General features: G+C 60.0%; 2 protein-coding genes and 1 long non-coding RNA gene across 13 annotated transcripts in view; 2 read left to right on the top strand and 1 right to left on the bottom strand.

The window, feature by feature from the left end:
• DAGLA (diacylglycerol lipase alpha) overlaps positions 1-8,528 on the top strand; it is a 67,977-nt gene extending 59,449 nt beyond the window's left edge. For both annotated transcript variants that reach the window (XM_050756883.1, XM_050756882.1), the window contains exons 17-20: positions 726-922; positions 1,705-1,834; positions 2,404-2,591; positions 5,057-8,528. In XM_050756883.1, the coding sequence (XP_050612840.1) occupies positions 726-922; positions 1,705-1,834; positions 2,404-2,591; positions 5,057-6,017 (1,476 nt within the window). In that variant the 3' untranslated portion in view covers positions 6,018-8,528. The remainder of the gene's footprint in view (positions 1-725; positions 923-1,704; positions 1,835-2,403; positions 2,592-5,056) is intronic.
• Positions 8,529-14,213: 5,685 nt separating this feature from the next.
• The window catches only part of MYRF (myelin regulatory factor), a 36,711-nt gene continuing 30,511 nt past the window's right edge, over positions 14,214-20,413 (top strand). For all 10 annotated transcript variants that reach the window (XM_050756875.1, XM_050756873.1, XM_050756874.1 and 7 more), the window contains exon 1: positions 14,214-14,409. In XM_050756875.1, the coding sequence (XP_050612832.1) occupies positions 14,364-14,409 (46 nt within the window). In that variant the 5' untranslated portion in view covers positions 14,214-14,363. The remainder of the gene's footprint in view (positions 14,410-20,413) is intronic.
• On the bottom strand, positions 15,653-19,403 carry LOC126935548 (uncharacterized). The gene is made up of 4 exons (XR_007719260.1): positions 19,229-19,403; positions 18,822-19,103; positions 17,266-17,327; positions 15,653-16,068 (listed from the first exon to the last, which is right to left on the bottom strand). It is a non-coding gene; the product is annotated as an uncharacterized LOC126935548 (long non-coding RNA).

The raw sequence follows: 20,413 nt of genomic DNA, 5'->3' as shown, positions 1-20,413 counted from the left end.
GGGGTGGGGACGTGGTGGCCAGGCACACTGAAGCAGGCCAGGCGCAGGAGGAGAGGGTCCTCTGTGTGGTCACCCCTCCTCGGCCCCCGCCCACCACCCCCTGCCCTGGGCGAGCCCTCCGCCCATTCACTGTCTCAGCCCCGTCTGGACCGTTCCCAGCTTTGGTGCCCTAGACCCTGTGGCAGGCAGGGCCCTGGGCCAGGTACCAGGTGCCAGGCGGTGAGCAGGGCAGCAAAGCTTTGTGGGACTGTGCCTGCCTGGAGGAGCCTGGTTCTGGGGAGGTGGAACTGCTCCCACCAGATTAGTCCTGGGCTTTCGTCAGGCCAGGCCTGGCAGGTCCAGCTGGACTCAACTCCAGGGTGTGTTTTGTCTTGGACTTGCAGAGTGACCCAGAATAAGTCCCTTCCCCTCACTGGGCCTGTCTCCCCATCTACTAGATTAGGGGTTGGCTGGGCTTCCAGCCCCTTGCCAGCCCTGAAATTCAGCAATTCCATGTCATCTGTCCTTGGCACCTTATTGGCCGTCTGGCCACCGTGCACCTCAGCCACTGCCTCTTCAGGTGGGCACCGACCTTTAATGCTCCGGCCACTGCCCTTCCCCTGCCCCTTTGCCATCTCACCACCCACCTCTCACCTGCTGAGCCCTCCTTCTCAGTCCCCCTGCCCCTGCCCCCCAACCAGTGCCACTTAGCTCTGTCCCCATCTCTCCCACTCCACCCCACACAGTGGCGGATCATCGTGGGGGCCACCAAATGCATCCCCAAGTCAGAACTGCCCGAGGAGGTAGAGGTGACCACCCTGGCCAGCACGCGGCTCTGGACCCACCCCAGCGATCTAACTATCGCCCTCTCAGCCAGCACTCCACTCTACCCGCCTGGCCGCATCATCCACGTGGTCCACAACCACCCTGCGGAGCAGTGCTGGTAGGTTCTGCCAGGGTCTGCTGCTGCAGGGGGTAGCGGCCGTGGAGGGCAGGGCCGGCCTTGGCTTAGTCACCCCTCGGGGCTGGGGGTGGGGGCTGGGAGAAGATGGCCCAGGGCTTCCATGGCGGGATTTCCCCAGCATCGGGCTCTGGAAATGGAACAAAAGGCCAGCCCTGAGCAGGACTCCAGGCGTCTCTCTCCATAGTTTGGCTTCGCCTCCAGTGTCAGCCCTTCCCTGGTGTCCCCCAGGGCAACTCTCCCCACTCATGGTCCATTTAAAAGTAGGTGCCCTGGAGGGCTCACCCCTCAGGCCCTGGCCAGCTCACACCTCAGTTGTCACTTGGCTTCATCAAGGGGATTCCTCGAAGACAGCTGTAAGCAAGGTGGGGGCCACGCCAGGAAAGAGAACAGGAGCAGACCAGGGGGGAGACCTTTCCCACTGCGCTCCTTCAGACAGCTGGGCTCTGGCTCCTCCCTCCAGGGTCCGCTTCCTCGCCTGACACAAAGCTGGTGAGCTGGGCCCTGCAGCAGGTGGAACGGGTGTGACCCAGGCCAAAAGCTGGTCGAAGGCTGTGGAGGGACCATGGCTGAGGCTCAAGGTCAGCCTTTCCCAGGCTGAGGGCAGGGCAGGAGCCAGGCCAGGGAACAGAGCCCTGCTGCCAGGCAGGCCAGGGGCCTCCAAACCATACCAGCCCTGCTGAGCAGGGCAGAGAGCAGAGCCAGGAGCTGAGGGCCAGGCCACCACCCTATCCTTAACTCCCCTCTGCCCACGTCCCTCTCAGCTGCTGTGAGCAGGAGGAGCCCACGTACTTCGCCATCTGGGGCGACAACAAGGCCTTCAATGAGGTGATCATCTCGCCAGCCATGCTGCACGAGCACCTGCCCTATGTGGTCATGGAGGGGCTCAACAAGGTGAGGCAGTTCCCGGCAGGGTGTCACCAGGGAACAAGGCACTGTCACCCCATCAGAACCCCGTAAGCACCGTCGGATCACTGCCCCATTTTACAGACATGGGTGCTGGGGCTCAGAGAAGTAGGTAGCTGGGCCAGAAAGCCCCACTCAAATACTTCAACCTCACACCCCTGGCTCTCTCCACATCACCACGTTGCCCCATGGTGGGGAGGAGATAAAGAGACTCCCAGGGGCCTGTCCCTTAGGCAGGCTCAGCTCAGAGGCCCTGAAGGCCACCTGGCACTTAACAGATGCATGGGCAAGCAGCGACAGCCACAGCCACTCCCTGTCTGCGGAAAGGCTGAAGGCAGGCAGGGCAGGAGCACTCGCTGGGCTGTGGGGCAAGTTGTGACCAGATGGGCAAGTCTCAGGCCTTGGGGAGTGGTGCCCTCGGGAGGAGGAGAGTGGGACCCAGGTGACTCCATGAGGCTCTGCTTAGCCTGAGAGGCCTGGGCCCTGGCTCCACATTGGCCCCAGAGTGGGGCCTGGTGTCCCTCCACCACCCCCAGCCTCCTCTGTCCTGTCCTCAGGTGCTGGAGAACTACAATAAGGGGAAGACCGCTCTGCTCTCTGCTGCCAAGGTCATGGTGAGCCCTACCGAGGTGGACCTAACTCCTGAGCTCATCTTCCAGCAGCAGCCACTCCCCACGGGGCCACCCATGCCCGCTGGCCTCGCCCTGGAGCTGCCAACTGCAGACCACCGCAACAGCAGCGTCAGGTGAGCCTTGGCTACTCCCAGCCCCACCCCAGGGTGAGTGTGGTTCAGAGCACATAAACTTGTATGCATGTGCATTTTGTGCATGCACTGGGCTCAGCTCTGCACACGTGCCCAGGAGGGGTCAAACTCCCCCTCTGTGCTCCAGAGCTCTCTTGCTGTACTCCAACTGTCCCCCAGCCTGCTGTCCCTGAATCCCACATGGGCCAGGGGAGGCACAGAGACCCACAAACCCTGGGCCACAAAAGCACAGATTCACTCTTTTTTTCTTTTTCCTTTTTTTTTTTTTGAGATGAAGTCTCGCTCTTCTCCCCTAGGCTGGAGTGCAGTGGCGCAATCTTGGCTCACTGCCACCTCTGCCTCCTGGGTTCAAGCGATTCTCCTGCCTCAGCCTCCCACATAGCTGGGATTACAGGCACCTGCCACCATGCCCAGCTAATTTTTGTATTTTTAGTAGAGATGGGGTTTCACCATGTTGGCCAGGCTGGTCTCAAACTCCTGACCTCAGGTGATCCGCCTGCCTCAGCCTCCCAAAGTGCTGGGATTACAGGCGTGAGCCACCGTGCCTGGCCTGCACAGATTCACTCTTTCACACTTAGACCCAAACAGATGGACACGCATTTACTTCCATATTTGTATCGAAGCTTACACACATACATTATTAGTTATAATTACACATGCTACCCCCTGTAGACATGCACATGTACAAGACACACACCAAGACAAAGGTGGAGACACATATACAAGGACACATGTGGACAGGCAGCCACTCATGGAAATGCATGAATACACCCGTGCGCAGACCCAGACACACAGGCCAGCTGACATACACAGACATCTGGTCTACACAGTCATACACATGAACAGAGGTGTGCACACATACAGGGGCGTGCACACGTGCTCACAGGGGCGTGCACACGTGCTCACAGGGGCATGTACACGTGCTTACAGGGGTGTGCACACATACAGGAGTGTGCACACATGCTCACAGGGGCATGCACACGTGCTCACAGGGGCGTGCACACATGCTCACAGGGGCATGCACACATGCAGGGGCACACACATGCTCACAGGGGCGTGCACACGTGCTCACAGGGGCATGTACACGTGCTTACAGGGGTGTGCACACATACAGGAGTGTGCACACATGCTCACAGGGGCATGCACATGTGCTCACAGGGGCGTGCACACATGCAGGGGCACACACACATGCTCACAGGGGCGCGCACGTGCGGGCCACAGCACCCTTCCTATTCACACACTCTTTGAGGGTTGCAAGGCTCTTAAGTGGTAGTCCTTCCAGGGGAGGATTGTCCTGCCTTTCTAGGACCTTCCCACATAGACCCTGCGTGCTTGGTCACAGATCTGGTCAAGAGGCTGCTTCCTGGCCCTTGGTAGGGACACCTGGACGTCTCTCCCTGCCATTTGTGCATTTCCTGTGGCAGCTGCACAACCAGATGAAGGAGCCAGTGTCCATTTCCGGCTGCAGTAACTGCTGCAATCCACCCACTTCCTGCCTCATCACTCACTCCCTGCAGGCTGGTCTGCGGAGCCCCAGGCTCCCCACCCAGCAGAGGCCTGCAGCCCATGGGAGAGACCAGGAGGAGACCCGGATGAGGAAGGAAGTGATGAGATCCCTGGGAGTGGCACCCAGGGGTGCTGGCTCTGAGATTGGCATGGAACCAGTCGGGCAGCTCTGGGCAGGGCTCTCTCCCTTCCCTGTCTCCTCCCTGCTGCCCTCTGTCCTTCCTTCCCTCCTTCCCTCCCTCCCACTGTCTCTCTCATTCCACTGTGACCTCATGAGTGACCTGGAGCAGCCAGTCTCTGGGAGCCTCATTCTCGCATCGGTACAATGACAGGGGTTCTGGTGCAGAGAACCCCAGCGGCACTCCTGAAGTCCTAGTGCTGCCAGCAGGGCCTTAGCCCCTTAGGGACCCCCCACCACGGCTCAACCCAGCATCAACTATTTTGTCTTCTATCTTGGATTCTTGTGAGTTGTTTTTAAAAAGTAATCATTCCTGGCCAGGCGCGGTGGCTCACGCCTATAATCCCAGCACTTTGGGAGGCCAAAGTGGGTGGATCGCCTGAGGTCAGGAGTTCAAGACCAGCCTGGCCAATGTGGTGAAACTCGGTCTCTACTAAAAATATAAAAATTAGCCGGACGTGGTGGCGCATGCCTGTGATCCCATCTACTCAGGAGGCTGAGACAGGAGAATCGCTTGAACCTGCCTGGGAGGCGGAGGTTGCAGTGAGCCAAGATTGCACTATTACACTCCAGCCTGAGCGACAGCGAGACTCCGTCTCAAAAATAAAAATAAAAAAATAAGCATTCCCTGCCCCAAACCATCAACAACTGCTAAATTAACTGTACCCTTTATTCCCTGCAAGTTCTTTTTAGCCAGGGAGCTGGAATTCAGTCTCCTCTCCCTTCTGAGTCTCATACCCCCTGCTCTCCCCTCCCTCTGCAGGAGCAAGTCCCAGTCTGAGATGAGCCTGGAGGGCTTCTCAGAGGGACGGCTGCTGTCGCCGGTGGTTGCGGCAGCGGCAGCCCGCCAGGACCCGGTGGAGCTGCTGCTGCTGTCCACCCAGGAGCGGCTGGCAGCAGAGCTCCAGGCCCGGCGGGCACCACTGGCCACCATGGAGAGCCTCTCGGACACGGAGTCCCTGTACAGCTTCGACTCGCGCCGCTCCTCGGGCTTCCGCAGCATCCGCGGCTCGCCCAGCCTCCACGCTGTGCTGGAGCGTGATGAAGGCCACCTCTTCTACATTGACCCTGCCATCCCTGAGGAAAACCCATCCCTGAGCTCGCGCACCGAGCTGCTGGCGGCTGACAGCCTGTCCAAGCACTCGCAGGACACGCAGCCCCTGGAGGCGGCCCTGGGCAGCGGGGGCGTCACTCCTGAGCGGCCCCCCAGTGCCTCGGCCAATGACGAGGAGGAAGAGGTTGGGGGTGGGGGTGGCGGACTGGCCTCCCGCGGGGAGCTGGCGCTGCACAACGGGCGCCTGGGGGACTCGCCCAGTCCTCAGGTGCTGGAATTCGCCGAGTTTATCGACAGCCTCTTCAACCTGGACAGCAAGAGCAGCTCCTTCCAGGACCTCTACTGCATGGTGGTGCCTGAGAGTCCCACCAGCGACTATGCCGAGGGCCCCAAGTCCCCCAGCCAGCAAGAGATCCTGCTCCGTGCCCAGTTTGAGCCCAACTTGGTGCCCAAGCCCCCACGGCTCTTTGCCGGCTCGGCCGACCCCTCCTCGGGCATCTCGCTCTCGCCCTCCTTCCCGCTCAGCTCCTCGGGTGAGCTCATGGACCTGACGCCCACGGGCCTCAGTAGCCAGGAATGCCTGGCAGCTGACAAGATCCGGACTTCTACCCCCACTGGCCACGGAGCCAGCCCTGCCAAGCAAGATGAGCTGGTCATCTCAGCACGCTAGCACCCTTGTTGTGTGGCCAGCCGGGCCCAGGCAGGAGCAGGTGGCCCCGTGGGCACCTGGTGCCTGTCCCCTGCCAGGCAGCTTTGAGGACAGACCCCCCAGGGGCAGTTTAGCTTCAGGCACAGGCATCGCTGCTGAGCTGGGGGTCCGCATCCCTACCTCAGCTTAGGACCCCCAGAGCCAAGGTGGCTGGGATCTGGCCCTGCAGATGGGGAAAGATGGGAAAGGGTGTGGAGTGGGGAGGAGCCTGGGCAGCCTGCTGGGTGGGCCACACTCAGCCTGACTGGCCTCCATGGGGGCATTCTGGCACCCCCTGCTCCAGGACGGGCCATGGGCAAGCTGCCTCCCATCACTGCCTGCTGGCTGCTCTCCCAGGGGCCGGGGGCGGGGGGGGGAGAGCAGTGTCCCGCACACATGTATTCTTATCTGTGGTCCAGGCTGGCATCTGCCCTGGCCACCCCCCAGATCTGGTGCCTGCTGGCCAGCCCCCTGGGGTGCCCCTGCCAAGGTGGCCTGCAGTGCTGTACACGTTTACAGAAGCTGCTGGGCTTGGCCCAGGACATGTTCTGGGCTTGCAAGCCCCCTGCCCACTCGTGTTCAGTAGCCCTCCTCCGCGCAGGGCCCAAGGCAGCCAGGGGCCTGGAGGGGCCAGAGGAGGGTGGGGTCAGGGCCGCCCCTTCTCTGCCTTGTGCCTCTCATGCTGCCTCCTCTGCTCATGGGTCCTGGGCACCCAGGCCTGCCCTGCCTGCTGGCTACTTCCTGGCTTACCTTCTACCCCCAAGGATCCTGGCCACCCAAAGGGTGCTGGGCACTGCTGTGACCACCCCAGCTGCAGAGTTAGTGCCCTGGGCAGAAGGAAGGCACCGAGAGCTCCCTTCCTCTGAGGGCCCCACCTGACCCCTTGGTGTCACCCCCACCATGCCTAGGCAGCTCTGGGCCCGGGGATCTGGAACCATCACACCCTGGTCCCCCTCAGCTTTCCCTCCTCGCTGGCCTGGGCACCCTCTTGGGAGCAGGCCTTCCTTCCTCCCACCCTCAATGTCATGTTGTTAGGAGGTGGGGCCAAGAGTGGGGTATGGTGGGCATTGGCTGGAGACCTCTGTCTACTGCCCAGGGAGGGGCCTAGGGCTGGGAGCAGTCCTGGTTTAGCCTGAGGTCCCCATAGGGGTTCCTTCCCTGCTGGGTTTGGGAAGCAGTTAGGGAGGTAGCGACCCGGTGTTTCCCCAGAAGCGGGGTGGGAGGGTGTGCATGCTAGTGTCAGCGCGTGTGCATGTGCATGAGTGTGCACCGTTCCTGAGGAAGGGGCTGCTGGGGCCGCCCACCCTACCTGCCCTGCCTGCCTGCTGTCCCTCCCAGCCTGCCAAGGAAATGGTCAGGGAGCATGATGGGGCCTTCGAGGCAGGGCTGCAGGGACAAGCTCAGCTTTAGACACCATCTGTTCCTATCGCGCCTGCTGCTCTGACCCCTGGTTTGGAAAACTGGTGTGTACTGAGGCGCTGACTGCACGGCTGACCGCCTGCTCGTGCCTTCATTCTGCGGTGGCATGGTCCCTCCCACTCTGGCCCCACCCGCAGCCTCCCTGAGTGGCCTAGGCTCCCCTGACGAAGAGCCCCCCATCTCATGATCACTGGTACCTGGGGGCCTGAATCCTGGCCCCCGGCTCCCCACACAGCTGGGACTGGCCCGGATGGCTGTCCTGGGAACCCCTGCCCACCCTGACAGAGGGAGCTGGGCCTCCCCTCATCCTGTGTAACTCCCACCTTCACCAGATTCAAGGACACCCTGGCCCTGCTGAGGCATAGCTTCAGCCCAGCACAGAAACAAGACAAAATCAGTGGCTCTTGAGAGTTTAGCAAACAAGATAGACTCTCAGAGGAAAGATCTGACAAGTACCCAGGCCAGTCACAGGGAGAGACTTGATGTCTGGTCTTTTAATTCCTCCTCTGCCAGGGTGGGTCCTGGGACCTCTAATGTGGGCATGTCGCCCACCCCAGGACTGAGCCATCAGGGACAGACCCCCCACCCCCAAGGCTGCAGCCACACCTTCAGGCTTGGGGCTGGGGCAGGCTTGGGCTTAGTCCTGGGCACCCAGGGGCAGCCCACCCCTAATCTGCCTCCTACCCACCTTGCCCCTGAAGGATGGGCCTGCTGCACGTCTCCCTCCTCCACCCCATACCACACTGGGGGATCTGAGCCACCCCCCTCAGCCCGGTTCGGCTCAGACCGACCCCCATTCCATCCCCAGACCTGCAGCACAAGTATGCGGGCCTGTCCGCCCAGGGGCCTAGGCGACTCCATATGCAATCAGTAGCGAGCAGCCGGGCCCCACAGACCCTCACGCACTTTACGTGCCATTCTCCCCAGACTTTTTTTGTACTTAATGTATGAAAGATCCAAACTAATATTGCTGTAAAAAGAAGAGAAATTAATATAGCTTATTCTATAAATATATCTGTATATAAAGGTTTCTGTATATTGTATAGAGCTGTGTATAAACCGGATGTAGAAGCACGCTGGCTGCCTCGAATGTCTTTGCTTCAGGTGGGGACTGTGTAGAAACTTGAGGTTGCAGCAGAGCAGGGGGTGGGCATGGGGCGGGGGGCCAGGAGGGCCTCTGCCACTGTTCCTTGGATGGAACAGAAGGCCTAAGGGGGAAACAGATTCCTTGGGACCAGAGCCCGTTTCACCCCAAGATGCAAGGTGTGTTTGGGTGGTTCAGGTTCAGCCCTTTGTACTGGGTTAGAGCTTCTCAGAGTTCACGGTGCTCATGACTCACTGGGGCGCTTGCTAAATGCAGGTGCGGGTTCAGTGGTCCGGGATGGAGCCCAGGTATAGATTTCTAACCTGCTCCTGCTCGGCCAGTGCCCTGGCCCAGGGCCACACTTTGAGTTGCAGAGAGGGAGTAGAAGACCCTCGAAGCCCCCTGTGAATGAGGGCAGCCACTTGCGGAGTCCTGCCTGTGTGAGAGATGTGCCAGCGGGTGCACGTTCATACTGCAGCCTGGAAAGATATAGCTTGCTGGCCACCCCTTCCTCCCTGAGGGGTCTGAGGCTCAGAGAGGATAAGCTGGCCAAGACTGCTGAGCCAGCGATTGGGGGACCGGGCTGGTCTGACCATGCCCACCTCCCTCCCCAACAATGCGGACAGCTAGGGCAGGCAGAGGTGGCAGATCCCAGTGGGACAGCACTGAAATGCAGGGCCCACCAGACGTCTTTGCTGAGGGCTTTCCTAAGAGGGCACAAAATACCTGGCCAGGGCCAGCACAGCCCAGGAACCCCAGCCCAGCCTAGCTTCGGGGCAGTGAGGCCTGGGGAGTGGCTGGAAGGCCCAGGTGGTGGGGCCTGCCCCCTCCACACAGCAGGTGGCGCTGTTCATCCAGTCAGTCCTGCCTTGACCGCAGAGTCACAGGCACTGACCCAGCCAAGCTGACCGGACCTTTCCCTTCCCCCTACCCTGCCCCCATCTCAGCCCCCAGTATGCAGTGACCCTACTTGGTGAGGGGCTGGGGAGGGTGATAGAAGAATGCCCTCGGCCTTAGAGCCTGTCTTCACCCACAGCCACTGAACAGAAGAAGAAACGGGCCAAACAAGGGTGAAGACCTGCCCAAGGTCGCCTGGGAGGTGGGGACAGACTGGGGACCAGAATCAGGGCCTCCCAGCCTAGGACTCCAGCCTCCACCACACCTGATGATTTTCAGAGGTTCTTTGCCCTCAGTGGTCTCATTGGTCTGCAAATTATCCTGTCCAGTGAGCACAGCACAGGCAGAAGAAACTGAAGGCCAGGGAGGCTCTGCGGCTTGCCCAGGGCCGCAGCCAGGGTGTGGCATGGGGAGGGTCTTGAGAGGTCAGTGCTGGGAAGGGCTAGAGAGGCACTCTGCCTGGAGCTCCACTCAGTACCTGCAGCAGCTGCCTCCTGTCCTGGTGCCGCTGCAGTCAGGAAGGGGATCTACCCCGCAGGTCTCCACACTCAGATGCACACTTGGGCCCTAGTCCAGGGAAGCTGGACCCCCAGCCTCATGGCTTGCTGGATTGACACTCACCCCACTTTCAGCCCTCCTCTTCCTCTGTGAAATGGCCTGATGCCAGTGCTGTGTGGGTCCATGGGAGAGCAGGAGAGTCTCGGGGTGGGGAGGACAGGGCTCTACCTTCTCCTGGGCTGGCCTCTACACCCATTACCCATTAACCCTCAGGTCCCAGCATCCCTCTCCCCAGTGCTGCCTTCTGTCTCCCACCTCCTCCTGGCCCTGCTCCCACTCAAGGCCCAGTGATGGGTGCTGGGAGCTGATTGGAACTGGAGAGGGCACCATTTACTCATCACTGACCTGGCACTTTACCTCCATTGTGAGGCAGGGATACTGAGCATCCTTTATAGATGAGGCCTCTGAGGACAGAGGGCAGGCGTTGGGGACCAAGTGGAGCTGGCCACAGGGGACAGCCATGTCTTCTGGGCCAGGGCTGAAATCTCAGCCCCTCACTCATTGTGGCTCGGTAGGGAAGCCAGGGGCACAGATGCGGACTCATCTCCATTGATGGGCTCCCTAGGTCCTGGTGTGCAAGTCCCCTGGGCCCCTTTCACCAGCCTAGCCACCTTCCTGCCCCAGCGATGCTTGGGCCCCAACTTCATTATGGAGTTGGCAGATGGCAGCCTTGACTCTTGGCTGAGCCCTTGAGTCTGGGACATTTCAGTCACCTCTTTCCTCCAGTCCAGAGATGAAAATCCCTGGGACAGTTGCTCCTTTGCTCAGTGACCTAGTTGAACAGGGGAGATGGCAAGGCCTGAGCTCCCTTGGCCAGATCAGCTCCTATGGGGTTAACAGGAGGCTCCATTCCACCCCTTCCAACTTCAAGGCTACCCCAGAAAATGAATAATCTATAATCTTAATTGATTATAATTCAGTGGAGTTGGAGTGTTAGGGACAAAGTGCGAGTCTTCCCTCCTACCTCCAGCCCTTGCTGACCAGGACAGGGACAATGTGTAGCTCAATGGATGGTGGTGAGAACTTAGATGATGGTCAGTTATGTAGCACGTGGGATATGGAGGAAAGATCCATGGGTACGTGGAGGCTTATAGAGAAGCTGGTTCTGTGGCTGGTCCCAGGCAATTCATAATGTAAATCCATTTTTAAGAATCGCATGGTGTAGGCGGGTGTCTACTTTGTCCGAAGGCAGGCCTGACCCCGGGTGGAGGAGGGGCAGGGTGGAGAATAACAATTGTCTTAAGGGAGTCTGCGGAGGGAGAAAAACCTCTGGGTGCATCAGCTGGAAAAGAATAGGAGTCTCAGTGTGGCCCCTCTCCCCCCTCTCAGCCCAGCCCCTGCGCAGGCGGTGGGGGAGCTGCGGTCAGCACACACAGCTGGGGCCTCCAGCAAAATCCCATTCTATATATCTAAGAGCAACAGCTCCGAGAGCGGCCCCCAGAGGGACAAAACCTCATTGTGAGGCACCCGCCGGCCTCAGCACCCCCTCCCCCAACCCCAGAACTGTCGTGGCATTGACCCCCCTCGGCGGGCCACCACGGGCCTGCTGACTGGGCCACATCTGGGACTCAGGCACTGGCTGCCCCTCCCCCACGGCTGGCCACTGAGGACTGACAGGGAGGCTGGGGTGGGAGCGGCTTCCAGGCCTCTCACCCCATCCCCACGGGGCGGCCTGGCTTGTGCCCCGCCCTCCCCAGGGATGCTGCAAGGCAGAGGTGAGAGTCCGAGGTGGGCTAGGTTGGCATCTTGATCTGCCAGCAGTCCCCCACACCTCTGGCCTCTGTTTAGTGGCTTGTCAAACAGTGGTTGGGTGAGGTAGGTTTTTCCAGCTTTTACGTGCTGCCTTGAAGGGTCCTGAGAGGCTTCAAGTTGAGCCACTCTGAAGTGGGATGATTCTCTAGGTTGGGGATTCCAGAATTATCTGCTCCCAAGGTTTCAGAGGTCTGGGATTCTGTAGATTTTTGTTTGTTTGTTTGTGTTTGGAGACAGGATTTTGCTCTGTTGCCCAGGCTGGAGTGCAGTGCTGCAAACATGGCTCACTGCAGCCTCAACCTCCTGGGCTTAAGTGATCCTCCTGCCTCAGCCTCCTGAGTAGCTGGGATCACAGGCATGTGCCACCATGCCTAGTTAATTTTTTAATTTTTTGTAGAGACAGGATCTTGCCATGTTGCCCAGGCTGGTCTTGAACTCCTGACCTCAAGCGATCCTCCTGCCTCAACCTCCCAAAGTGCTGGGATTACAGGTGTGAGCCACTGGAGCCTGACTGGATTCGGTAGTTTGAAGATGCCACCATCCATTCATTCAACACGTTTATTGAGCACCTACTGCGTGCCAAGTCATGTTCTTGGTGTTGAAGTTATAGCAGTGACTGATACAGAAAAATATCTTGCCCTCATAGGGCTTCTGTTCTAGAGCAAGAAGGATAATAACAGAAACTAAATAGGAATCATTTACATGGTGAGCAAGAAATGCCTAGGTAGGGAGAACTGCTTTAGGTAGGGTGGTTGGGGACATGACATTTGAGCTGAGACCAACTGCTGCAAAGAACTAGCCATGTGGAGACAAGCATTGTAAACAGATGGAATAGCATGTGCCAAGGCCCTGTGGCAGGTGTGGACCTTGCATGTTTGAGCAATGGCAAGGAGGCCTTAGTAGCTGTTATTCAGTGAGCAATGTAGAGAAGGGAAGAGCTGAGGTCAGTGGTAGAGGTGGGGCCTGAGAAACCAGAGCAAGACATTCAGATGTTGTTTTGAGTGCAAAGGGAAACTTAGTTTTGCAAAGGAATGACATGATTGGATGTATGTTTCAGAAAGGGTGATTTGGGAGGACTGAAGGGGAAATCATTGAGACAAGAGGCTGTGCAAGTTGGGCGGGACAGAGATGCGGAGGCAGTCAGTCATAAGGGTGAAGGCAGGGGCACAAGGACAATGGCTTTATTCTGGACTTATATCGAGTTAGAATCTCCAGGTTTCATTATACCAGACAGGGCCACGGTAAAGGAGAGCTTGGATTCTCGGGACAGCCAGGATTTGACTCTGAACTTTAATGACCTCGAAACTCTTGGCCAGGGCCGGGAGCCGTGGCTCATGTCTGTAATCCCAGCACTTTGGAAGGCCAAGGTGGGCGGATCACCTGAGGTCAGGAGTTCAAGGCCAGCCTGGCCAACATGAGGAAACCCCGTCTCTACTAAAAATACAAAAATTAGCCAGGCATGGTGGCAGGTGCTTGTAATCCCAGTTACTCAGGAGGCTGAGGCAGGAGAATCGCTTGAACCCAGGAGGCGAAGGTTGCAGTGAGCTGAGATCGCGCCATTGCACTCCAGCCTGGGTGACAGAGCTGAACTCCATCTCAAAAAAAAAAAGAAGCTTTTAGACCTGCATTGTCCAATACCACAGCCACACGTTAACTGTTTAATTACAATTAAACAAAATGAAAAAATCAGTTCTTCAGTCTCAGTAGGCACATTTCCAGTACTCACTTGTGGCCAGTGACTACCACACTGGACAACCCAGGGAACATTTCTATCATCACAGCCACAGGACAGGACTTCCTGGCAGTCCTTAATGCATTAAGCCTCAGTTTCCACATCTGTAAAATGCAGGTAACAACAACGTCTCCTTGATAGGGTGCCTGTGAGGACTACATGAGATAACGCCTGTGTGGCCTGGCGTATAACACACGTTCCCTAAATGCAGGCTGTTATTGTTGCTGAGCTGGGTGGGTGGCTAATGAGAGGGATGGGGGCTGTCTCTGAGGTTTGGATTCGGAATCGTGACATCTTGTCCTGTGCAAGACGAAGGCGAGGACGGCGAGGGCACACCCTTCCAGTCCCGACCCCACAGAAGCCAGGTGGCCCTTCGCCCCCATCCCGACCCGGGAAGGCCCAAAGCCCTGCAAACCTGGGATGGCCCCGCTCCCCCGACCCGAGACGGCCCCGCGCCCCGCAAACCTGGGACTGCCCCGCGCCACCCGGATCCGAGAAGGCCCCTCGACCCGCAAGCCTGGGACGGCCCCGCGCCCCCCGACCCGGGACGGTCCCGCGCCGGGACGGCCCCAGGCCCCGCAAGCCTGGGACGGCCCAGAGCTGAGCGCCGCCTGCAGGAGTCGGGAGCGTGGTGCCCGCGACCGGGCTGGGCGCGGCGCGGGCCGGCAGGGGGCGCTGGGCGCGGCGGGCGGGGCGCGTGGGGCGGGCAGGGGCCGGGCCAGGGCCGCGCGGGGGGCGAGCGCGGCTGCGGACCGGGCGGGACCGCAGCCGGAGCCTAGCCGGGACTATCGCGCGGGCCGCGCCGGCGATGCCGCGCCCCCGGGCCGGGCTGTAGCGGGGCCGCGGCTGGAGTGCGCGGCTGGAGTGCGCGCCGGGCAGGCGGGACATGGAGGTGGTGGACGAGACGGAGGCGCTGCAGCGCTTCTTCGAAGGTGAGAGACCGCGGGCTGGCGGCGGCGACCCTCTGGCTCTGGGAACCCCCTGCTGATCTCCCCGGGGGCTGGGGCCCCCCGCTGTGCTTCCGCCTCCTCTGGCTGGGACCCTCCTTCAGGCTGGCACCAGCCCGCCAAGACAGGCTGCCGGGGCTGGAAGTCCCCTGGCGGTTACCACCCGCCGCCGCTGAAGTTGGGCTCCCCCTCCCCGCTCCTCAACTCGCAGCTTCCTTGGGACTGTGTCCCCTTCCAGGTCCGGACCTCCTTTGAGCCTTCCAGGACCCGGAACTTTCCCTAAATTGTGACACTCCCGCCCCCAGCAAACTTCCCGAGTCTGGGGACCCTCCACTGTTCTTCCCCAGACCCCAAGCGGGCTAGAACCCCCTTCAAGGCCCAGACCCCCAGCGTGTCTTCTAGGACCTTCCATACTTCTTGAGGCTGGACTCCAGCCTGCTTCCCAGAATCTGTGACCCCCACCTAGAGACCAAGACCCCCTGTGTGCCCTTCAGGTTGGCGCCATCACCCTTGACTTCTAGGAGGAGCTGGGACCTCCCCACTGTGCTTCCATGAGGGTAGGACCACTTTAGAGACTGGGACCCCTTGGAGACTGCCACCTGTTTTCCACAATGCTGCCTCTAGTGACTCCTCTGCTGTTTGGGGCTGGGACCCCCCTCCCTAGCATGCTCTCCTAGGGCTGGAACCTTCTTGAAGCTGACATCCCTGCCACCAGTTACCTCTGCTCTCCGAGACCCTTCTAGTGCTGTGAACTCTGTCCCACCAGCCCTCTGAGGCTCCTCAGCACTGTGTCCCCCCAACCCTGGAGCTGCGCCTCTCTGACCTCACCCCCTCAAAGAGTGACCTCACCCCCCCTTGACCCTGAAAGGAGCCCTCTGGGGTGGAATTGACATACACTCCATAATATCTTCTTCTGCCCCCATCCCTACATTGGTTTTGGAGGTCTGCTCCTACATCTAACCAACTCCCTGTCTTTTCCTGGACGGCCCCTGCCCCTCCTGCGGGCCGCCACTCCTCCTGGTGGTGGGTTCTGGAGGGATGGGACAGCCATGGGAGGGGGAGGGGAAGTGCAGGCTGGCGCCTCCCAGCTCTCTCCACTTCTCAGAACTTCCCTGGAACATCTAGCCAGACCCTCTGGCCCCCTTTTGTGCCCCTGTCTACCAATGTAGCGAGCCCAGCCCCTGCCCCGAGCTCCCTCTAGTCCCTAAGGCCACATCCTGCTGCTTGGTGCACTGAGAACATTCCTTCATGTGTGAACCTATCAGGGCTGCAGGGCAGGGAACCAGGGCCGAAGTTTCAAGCCCCAGATTCCTGTGGAGTCCTGTGGAAGAGAGAAGCAGCTCTTCCAGTGCCTCAGTTTCTCTCCCTCTGTGACTTGGGAGGTGGGAACCCTTATTCACGCCTACTGGCTGAGCAGCCCAGGCAGGGGCACCCCCAAGCCTCAGTCATCCCACTTCAGGATTCTGGACACCCCACAGACCCAGACCCCAAGAATTCAGGCTTGGACTAGATTGAACGGTTGACTCTGTGCCAGCTGGGCCATCTGAGGGTCTTAGGCAGCCCCCCATCTGTCCCGGGGCTCTGGCTCTCCCCAGACACTGTTGATCCATAGGAGCTCTCAAGGGGCCTGACGCGGTTTGAGGCCTTCAGGGAAGAGGGGACCAGACATTCGTGCCTGCTTGGGTTACTGTTTGGGGGGCCTTAAGCCTGCTGGGTACCCAGAGGACCCGTAGGCCAGGCTCCCTTGACTTCCACACTGCCTTCCTCAGGACCCTGGACCTGGACAGAGAGCAGAGGGGTGGGCCTGGCTGGCCTGGACTCCCTGGCTCTCTCCTGACCATGGGTTGGGGGGTGGGGGCTGACGCCACGGCTTAGCCATGCAGCGGCCTGGCAGCCTGGCGGGGGGAGGCTGCGCTGCTCCCTCCAGAGAGATAAGAGGAGACTCAAGAATGTCTGTGGGGAGCAGGGGAGGGGTGTGAAGCTGCCCGCCTAGGAGGGCTGGGCTGGAAACAGCTCCCAGCCTCTGCGATGGGGGAAGGTGTGGGTGGGCCCTGAGGGCTAGGGTCTCTGGGCCACTTGGGAGGGGAAGGCCCATGTGGAGGACCCACTGTAGGTGTGAGCGGGCCTGGGAGCGGCAGGGCCTGGTGTGCTTGTGAGTGTGAGTGTAAAGTGCGAGGGAGCGGGAAGTTGTGCTTCTGAGCCGTGGCTGCGTCACTCTTGAGTGCTCTCACACTCGGGACTGGGGCTGGGGACACCTGAGCTCTCCTCCTGGTCCCCACTTGGCCTTGGTCATCCCTCTGGACAGTTGATAGCGGACCCTGTGATCTCGGCTCTGGGCTGGGAGACTGGGAAAGGGTTTTACTGAAGGGGCTGCAGCACAGCGCACCCCCTCACTTGACGTGGTGCCCCTCCCTGGGCACACCAAGCATAGGTGCTGGGTCCTGCCCTGTGCCGGTGGTGGGCTGGGGGCTAAGGCGCTTTGGACCTCGGGTGGGAGGCCGGGACAGGGCGGCCCCCTCGAGGCTGGTACAGCCGGGCCCCCGTGACCGCCTGGCTAATCCCCTAGAGAGAGGCAAGGCAGCCCAGATTGGCGGGCACAGGGCCTGCAGAGAGGGGACCCACCGGGCAGGATGCACTGGCTCCCAGCAGGTAACCGGGCCACAGTGTAAGGGGGCCTTGGACCCCAGAGCCAGGGCAGGCACGGGACAGGGCAGCGTCTGAGAATCTGGCCAGGACCTCAGAGTTCTAGTGCAGGCTGGACCACTGAGAGCGGGGTGACTGTCTGTGCCTGGCAGGGAACCCCCAAAGAGCTCTTGCCCTCTCTAGGTCCTTTTTCCTCACCTGCAAGACAGGAGAGGGTGGCAGAGAAGAACCTCAGCTCTGAAGAAGCTCACCACCCAGCCCTGGGGAGGAGGGACATGTTAGAGTATGAATGGCCGAGCCTGGAAGGGGTGGCTGCTGGCCCCAGATTGTAGGGGCACATGAGGCTGGAGTGAGCAGCCCAGTGCCCCCCAGAAAGCAGGTGGGTGTGCAGGGAGCCTTGGAGGATGGAGGGACATCGCCTTCCAGCAGGTGCTGGAGAGACCACTTGGAGTTTAGTGGGGCCTCTGGAGCCTCACTAAGGCTAGAGGAGGGAGGCCTGGGATTTCGCCCCTTCTGAAGCTGATGGGTGGCCTGGACTAGTGACTTCCTTCTCTGGCCTCATTCCCCTCCTAGGGTAAGTAAGTGCGTTGGACCAGAGCAGGGGCTTCCAATGTAATTTTTTTTAACCATCAAACAAACTCATAGTCTCCTGATAGGGCAGATACAGTGGATAAGGGGGGCTGGGCTCCCCACAGCCCCTGGAGCACCAGGATACTGGTTCAAAAGCCACCCTTCCCAGCTGTGGGATGGGTGAGGGGAGGGGAATGGTGCTGGCTGAGGCTCAGAGAGAAGGGAGTTGGCCAGAGTTAGCCAGAGCGGACACCTAGCCCCCAGCTCCCTACCCTGCCACCAGTACCTTGGTGTGGGGGGCTACCTGTCAGGTACAAACATCTCTGCCTCTGGAGGGCAGGAAGAGGTCCCAGGTAGAGACTACCTGACGATTTGGAAGAGAGGACCCCCACCTGGACAGGAATCCGGGGCTGAGCTGGGCTGTGTGATGGAGGTGGCACTGTGGCCCGTGTCAGCCTGTCTGTCTCTGTCTGTCCCTGGTGCACCCAGGGAGTAAGTAGATGGGAGGGGTGGCCAGGCACAGGGTTCCCTGACCCCTGACTCCCAGGGAGAGGACCTGCCTCCTGGGTCCATCCAGAGCCCCGCTGAGGACTCCGGTCCTAGCCCCAGTGCATGGAGCTGATTGCCAGACCCGCCCCAGGCCCTGAGCCTGGCAGGGGAGGAAATGGTAGTGGGGGGTCTGACTCATCCCTGTGTCCCCAGCACCCAGTGCAGGGCAGGGGTGGGGAGTGGGCAGGAAGTGTTCTCAGGGTCAATGGAGGCAACAATGGGTATGTGAACAGAGGCAGTGGGGGTGGGGGACGCACCCCAGAAAGCACCTCTCTGGAGGGCTTGGGGTCAGTGCAGGGGTACGAAGCAGGCAGTTACTAACCCTTTGGCCTCAGGGACTCTCCTGAGACTGGAAAGCTGGACGGAATGCTCCTTGGCATCTTAGGTAGAGCCAAGGAGGGCATTTGAGGGCAGAATGGCCTTTTCCCTGGGGGCCTGGCTCCCCACTTACAAACTCCCAAGGGGTTACAGACTGGAGGGCCCTGGTAGCGGAGGCTGCTGGGTAACAGCCCAGCGGGGCTGCTGATTGGCTGTCACCCTTGGACTTTGCCCTCCCTGATAAGGAGCAGGGAGCAGAAATTATTAACTGAATCATTAACTGGGTGGCCCCGCCCTGCCCAGGCAGCCTGCCTTACCTTCCCACCTTCCTCCTTACGGACCTAGCACATTTCTGGGCCTCAGTTTCTCTCATGGCCTTGGGTGCTGGAGTATGTGGGGGCCTCCTCTCCTATTTCCAGGCCTTCAGCCCCTGCTGCCACAGGGTGTGGGTACCTCTTGGTTGGGTCTCGGAGTGGGATGATGTAATGGTTCTGTGCATTTGCCAGCGGGGGCAGCTGGGGTCTGTTCCTAGCTCTGCTGCTTACCCACAGTCCTTCTCTTGGCCGTATCAGGGCACCGCTGTGCCTCCGCTTTCTCATCTGTAAAATGGGAATGCAGTTGTAACGGCAGGGCCTGCGTCCCAGGGTTTCTGGGGTGATTAGGTAAGATAGTGCCTGGCCTGCTGAACACTCCATTGGCCCATGGCAGGTGTTCTGCGTCCTACCTTGAAGATTACTGGTCCCTAGGATAGGTCAGTGCTGCTAAGCTTAGGGGGCTTGTTGAGCATGTTCTGTGGTTCTGTGCACAGGGCCTGCACCATGACAGCTTTGGCCCAGCGTGACCTGGTCCTGGTGCCTGGCACATCCAGTAGGCCCACCCCACCTCCCCCTCTGAGATTTGGGTCCTGTTCTTGCTGCCAGCAAGGGGGAGGGGCTTGACTATATTGTGGCTTCATCTGCCGCACCCAGGCTCTTTGCATGTTGTCTTCCTGGAGTCCTGGGGTGCAGTGGAAGGGTGGGTGATGTCCTCCCATTTCTGAGGCATGCTGTGAGGCAGGAGAGGAAGGCGATGATGTATCAGGCTCCCTCAAGGTGGCCACAGCAGAGCTGGGACTGGAGCCTGGGTCCCAGCTGGGTACCAGCCTGGGGTGGGTAGGGAAGGGGCCTCTCCTCCTGACATGCTGAGGAGTGGCTCCAGCATGGGTGGCCACACCAGATGACATCCATGCAGCCTCTTTGACCTCTCTAAGACCTCAGAGCCCTCACTCACATGGTCAAGGTTGCATGACGTGAGCAGTTAGACCCCATGAGTGCCAGGGCCTGGAGTGCAGGGGGAGGGGCAAAGCCCCTGGATGGGGAGTACAGCTGGGTCCGGAGCCCCCTGCCGGCCTAGATTATGGAGGGGGTTCCCGGGCATTCTGTCCTCCCTGTGCCCCAGGTCACATCAGTGAGGGAAGTTCTCCCTCCAGCCGACCCGGGTCCCTGCAGCCCCCGGAGGGCACACCCACAGCATCTGTCTCTCCTTTGTGGAGTTTGAGGATCCTATCTCCCTCTGGCCTCCCTCACTTCCCCTCTCGTCTCCCTCCATGGCTGGGGGAAGGGGATCCCCATCCCCTGCCCTGCTAGCTTGGAGGCAGGGGGCTGCCTTTAGGGAGTGGAGCTGCATCTGTGACACTGAGTTCACTGAGTGGGGCCTGGCTTCAGCCGGAGCTGCTTAGGGAGGGTCTGACAGCAGGTCGGGAGGGGGCTTGGAGGGAAGAAGAGGCGGCGGGAGCTCTTCCTGGTGGCCACTAACCTAACCCACACATAGGATGCTGTGCCTGTGGCCCTGGGCCTGCCGTCGGGTCAGTGAGCACTTGTGTACATGCGTGTCCTGGCATACATGCCTGTGAAGTCTGCTGAGGTGTGAA

The sequence above is a fragment of the Macaca thibetana genome, chromosome 14 (genome assembly GCF_024542745.1).
Source record: "Macaca thibetana thibetana isolate TM-01 chromosome 14, ASM2454274v1, whole genome shotgun sequence".
NCBI classification, from domain to species: domain Eukaryota; kingdom Metazoa; phylum Chordata; class Mammalia; order Primates; family Cercopithecidae; genus Macaca; species Macaca thibetana.
The sequence above is the reverse complement of the archived record's forward strand: the minus strand, read 5'-3'. Positions and strand labels throughout refer to the sequence as shown.